General features: G+C 46.0%; 1 protein-coding gene across 1 annotated transcript in view; it reads left to right on the top strand.

The window, feature by feature from the left end:
* UBASH3B (ubiquitin associated and SH3 domain containing B) overlaps positions 1-5422 on the top strand; it is a 116505-nt gene that overhangs the window by 85604 nt on the left and 25479 nt on the right. Inside the window, exons 7-9 of the mRNA XM_019509903.1 lie at positions 1067-1199; positions 2538-2658; positions 3743-3865. Coding sequence (XP_019365448.1) covers positions 1067-1199; positions 2538-2658; positions 3743-3865 — 377 coding nt within the window. The remainder of the gene's footprint in view (positions 1-1066; positions 1200-2537; positions 2659-3742; positions 3866-5422) is intronic.

The raw sequence follows: 5422 nt of genomic DNA, 5'->3' as shown, positions 1-5422 counted from the left end.
GTTCAGCCTTCAAAAGAGAAGGCTGAGGGGGGATCTTGTGGCCTGTTATAAACTGGTTAGGGGGGAATCAGCAGGCGCTGGGGGAGTCCCTGTTCCCCCGAGCGCCGCAAGGAGTGACCAGGAACAACGGTCACAAGCTGGCGGAGGGAAGGTTTAAGTTGGACATCAGGAGGCGCTACTTCACGGTCAGGGCAGCTAGAGTCTGGAACCAGCTTCCAAGTGAGGCGGTGCAGGCTCCCACCCTGGGGGTTTTTAAGAGGAGGTTGGATGACCACCTTACTGGGGTCATTTGACCCCAGTGCTCTTCCTGCCATGGCAGGGAGTCGGACTAGATGATCTGCTCAGGTCCCTTCCGACCCTAGAAGGTATGAAACAATGCTGGAAGCATGGGAATATTGCAGTCCTGTTTCACTAGCCACTGTGTGTGGGAGATCCTCACATCTGATGGAGGAAAATACAAGATGGTGATCTAGGTTTGCATGCCATTTTCCAATAAGGGGGAGACTTTAAGGGGAATCACCACTCTCCTCCACTAGTAATAAAACTGGGACACACTCACAATTCCCTGATGCAACTGAAATGAGAATCACACCTCAGATCTTGTGGCCTGTTACTGGTTTTCAGCTTATCCTCCATTTTGCAAGATTCAAAACAGGATGTTCTCCAGCTATATTTACTGTATCCAATTTGTAATGGACCCTGAAAAAGGAGTCTGATTGACCAGGAAGTTATTTATACACAGCATCTCTGCTATAATGGCAGCTAAAAGTCAGGATCAGATTAGGCCCTATTGCACAAATTGCTGTGTGAACATAACATGTTGCTATGTATGCTGTAAAGTGGGATGAAGACACCTGCCACATTTTTTTTGTTGGTTTTCTAATGAACTCTGAAGCTCTTAGGTTTGGGGCTCTCTCTCACTGGGTGTGCATAGTCTAGCCCAGGGGACTAGAGGGCTACAGTAACAGAAATCATTCATCATAAATAAAAATAAACTTTCCCTCATTTCCAGGTATGGAACCAGCCTTACTCCTGTTGCAAACCAGTGTCTTTCTATTTTTGGCAGATCTTACTCAATTCTGAACACATCTTCCCCATCCGCTCTTGCCTTCAGTGATGGGATTCTGGAGAGAAGGCAACAAGACGACCAAGGACCTGGGGACACGGGACCACTTACTATCATCTGTCAGAGTATGCAGGTAGGATCCATGGCAGCGGTTCTCTGCAACCATTTTATGGTAGTATTCATTGCATTAATTAGGTAACATCAGTTTTTTGGATACTAATTAGCAATTGATTTGTAATTACTTATAATCAGTATGCATTAATTAGGGCACCTAGAATCTTGGTAGATTGCTTTTTATAGTTATTTAAATCATTTACTTAAAAAAAAAAAAAGGCTCCATGCAAGCTCAGGTCTGCATCCCCTCTTCAGCTGAGTAAATCCTCAGGTCCCCAGAAATGGTCTCTCAGCCTTCTCTGTACCATGGCTCCATTTGAAAACAGGAAACAATCTCAGGAACACTCCCCTCCTTCTCCCCACCTAACCGTACAGGTTCTTCTCCACTATTTTGAGAATCTATGGATTAAAATAGGGTAGTAGCCGAGTTGACCAAGTGGAGTGGCAGCCTATTTCAAGGTGCAGGAGGCTTGCCCAAGACAGAGCCGCTCCCTGCTGAACTGCTGGTTTGAAGGCCTAGGTCTGGAAAGCTGTTACAATCCAATGGCTGTTTGATGGCATGTCCCAACAGCTTTTGATCCCATTCCCAATAGACAGGTTTCCCCCCTCACAACCTAGCCATCCACACAGCAGGGGAGCCAAGATCTGAACTGTTGAAGTGGGCAGGAGGGAAACTTCCCAGCCAGGACTACCCGAGGAGAGCTTACACCAACAGTACCTCTGCTGTGCCTGTTCTGTAGAGGAAATGCCTCTATTCAGCAAGACTTTGCTGTCCCCATAAGCTAACAGGCGGCTGCTGGGGTCTTGATGTTGGACTGACTGGCTTTGCAGTTGGTGTGCTGAATGCAGATACCTACATCATGCCATCTTCCTGCTCTGCCTGCCTACCTACCCTGTTTTTAATCAGCAGAGTAAGGATCTGCAAGAAATCCCAAAGCTCCCATCCTGCAAGTGAAATATGCTCCCTGTGCTTGGGGACTGGAATTTGGTCTTACTTGGGGGACATGCAGGCACACACATGAACAGGTTGGATGTGGTTTTAATGGCAAATCTCTAGCAGTCAGTGTCCAACAACTCTTCTGGCTGCGCTGGAAGTCTCATCTTATAAGGGGACCCTATGGACCACGCACTAAGTCTTCAGAGCATCAATTTAACCAAAGATTAGATAGGATCCGATTCTCTCCTTTCCGTAACACCAAGTTTCACCCAAGTATGAATTCAGTGACTTCAGTGGAAACACAACTGCTCTCTCTTTATCCTAAGGTTATGAGAGGAGAGACCGATCCTCATCTCATTAGTAAATTGGACTTGTGGAAAAGGCACTTGATGCCCAAACATATTGTCATTTTGCTTTCAGCCTCTGAGAGTAACCAGCCAGCCAGGGCCCCAGAAACGGTGCCTTTTTGTCTGCCGGCATGGGGAGAGAATGGATGTAGTGTTTGGAAAGTACTGGCTATCACAATGCTTTGATGCCAAAGGTGAGTCAGTTGTTGCAGGGTCTCTTAACTCCTAGATTTTGGGAGTGGTGGAAATTTCCTGAGAAGAGTTCAGATGGATTGTGTCAGAAACACGACTCACTGGGAAAGACTTGAGGTGCTACAGTTTTAACAGTGCTTTCAAGGGTGTTTCTGGCTAGGAAAGGGGCAGTTTGAAATCCCAGCAGACCTCCTCCTATGGTGTAGTCAGGTCACCAGAACTGGACTTATGAATGATTGAAACGTGCCAGGATTCCACGCTCATTGGGTTTGTCTATTCACGGCCACGTTGCCTGTTGCCCAATAATCATTTTTATTTGTGAACCAAGGCATTTGCCCTGATTTCAGCCACCAGTGGTTCAGTGCAACCCCTTTGGGCAGAAAGAAAGTCACTATAGCCTTTAACTGTCAGGACAACTGTCATCATTGCACCAGGGCAATAATGATGTAGAGCCGTTCGCTGCATCTATGCTCGGGCTTCTATCAGCAAAGTAACACTGTTCAGTGGCCACAGAGTTGAAATTAGGGCAGTTCCCTAGTATATGCCAAGTCTTTGTATTGTTGATAGTTGTAAAATAATCAGAGTTATTCTGGATGTAGGACTTTTGGGGACTTTTGGGGCATTTTCAATGGAATCTGTCTTCATTGATAAGTGCCGGTTCATTGAAGCTGGAAGTGCTCTCGGATGTTGACAATTTCTCCCTTCAAAGCATTTGGATGTTTTGACATTCTTAAAGCAAAAAAATTGGGGTTTGGGGGGGAGGGTTGTTGTTTTTTTAATCTCAAATGAACTTTTGCTTTGAAATCCTCAGAATAATGCATTCTGATCAAGCCAACCCTGCAAACTTATTTATTTATTTGCAATTGCCCTTTTGCAAACATTGGGACTTGCTATCCTAATTCAGCACGGAAAAAAAATATTCAATTTGAAAAAGCTTTGCTAGGACCAGAAAGCCATTTCATGCCCAGCTCTGCTGTGCACACAGTTATGAATGGAGGGGGAGGTATGGTAACAATAGGTGTGGTATGGAAGGCCATTTTCTGATCTAATCATTTCCAGCAACTGCTTCTAACTTTCTCTTCATAGGAAGGTACATGCGAACGAACCTGAATGCGCCTCACAGTTTACCTCAAAGAAGCGGTGGTTTTAGGGATTATGAAAAAGATGCACCAATCACAGTGCTTGGTTGTACACAAGCAAGACTTGTCGGTAAGCTCTGCTCAGCAGAGACAATTTGCCCCAGAAGCTTTGATGTCTCCCTCCCACATAGCCAAGAAAAGAAAGAGAAAGCGTGATACAGAATCAGGCACCAGAGGCTAATTTCAAATATTTTCACCCTCATTAGAAAACTTCGTCCTCTAAAATGAATCTAGTCCCATTCAGTTACCATTGCTACAGAAAAGGCAGGGCGTAAATCCGAGCAGCTGCAAGCGCAGCTGCCTAGCACTCCAAAACACCCTGTAAATTTGCTACCCTGCAAAAGCAGTAGCTGTCAGTAATGATAGTGAAAGTACTACAGTTAATGCAATGCCTGCCTCATGCAGAATGCGCCATTAACTTGATTTTGACAAACTTAACTTTGATCTGTAGTTCGCTGCAGAAACAGGCTCTAATCTGCCTAGCAGGCTTCACTGTTTATACCAAAATGCAGTCTAGCTCCATTCACACATCTCCCCTCAGTTGTTTTCTTGTCCTATTTCATAGCCTTTCAGCATGCTGCTTTTGAGAGAGGAAGAGAGTTGCTTGCTGAATCAAGAAGCAATCCTTCAATGGCTCACAAGCTTACAGGGTGCCTGTACACAAGCGCAGAGGCTGCTCACACGCACTGCAATTGCAGCATGTTGGAGCAGACTCGGTTAATGTGTTGAGTCTGCAGGAGCATGGTAATCGCCGTGCTCCAGCTAGCCTCTGCGTCTTGTGCATCAGCATCCCCATGCTTCAAAATGGTGACGGGGGTGCTTGAACTAAAGCTTGAAGGAGCTTTAACCCCTGCCTCCATGTTGAAGTGTGGGGATGCTGATAAACGAGACGCTGTGGTGCTTTAACTAGAGTGGTCCTCAGAGCCGCTCTAATTAAAGCGCCGCCCCCCACCACGCTCGGAGCACGTATATAAGCGCCCATAGCGTCCAACTCGAGGCACCTCTAAAGGAAGCGAGTCTCAGAGGATGCGCATCCCACACAATGAGAACATCAGGCATCTCACATTGATCACGTACAAACTGCGGCAGCATTATTACTTGCCTTACACAACATAGGCCTTTTACATAAGTGTATATCGGGGCACAACGATAGGACAATCAGGCTACAGGGGCATTTCTCAGGGAAGTCTAATAAAACCTGACCTCACAACACATGTAACAGCAGGGTTAATTTGCTGCTTTCTTTGTGCTTGTAATTGCATGTGTAACCCATGCATTACCAAACTCCACTGGTTCGCATCCTCACCGCACGCCTGCCACCTGCAGGCAAAAGTTCAAAACCGCAGAAACACCACCATGACCTTGAAGTATATCCCAGTGCTGTTATTTCACATGGCAACAGTCCTCTGACATGGTCAGCACAATAGCGGCTCAGGGTCACCCGTGTTGTGAAGAACACACGCACATGGCTCTTTGAGCTGCAGGCCGAGCTACAATTAAACGCATGCAATTGGGATCAGTAGTTTATTCCTTCTCCCTTTCTTATTTTTATTGCAAACTTTATACAAGCTTGCTGTCATACGATACCCACTGCACCGGGGTCCCAAATTCATTTGAACTCTGTAGG

This window comes from Gavialis gangeticus, unplaced genomic scaffold, assembly GCF_001723915.1.
Source record: "Gavialis gangeticus isolate Ggan-Ray unplaced genomic scaffold, GavGan_comp1, whole genome shotgun sequence".
Classification (NCBI taxonomy): Eukaryota; Metazoa; Chordata; order Crocodylia; family Gavialidae; genus Gavialis; species Gavialis gangeticus.
Note: the sequence above shows the minus strand (reverse complement) of the source record. Positions and strands in the feature narration are given on the sequence as shown.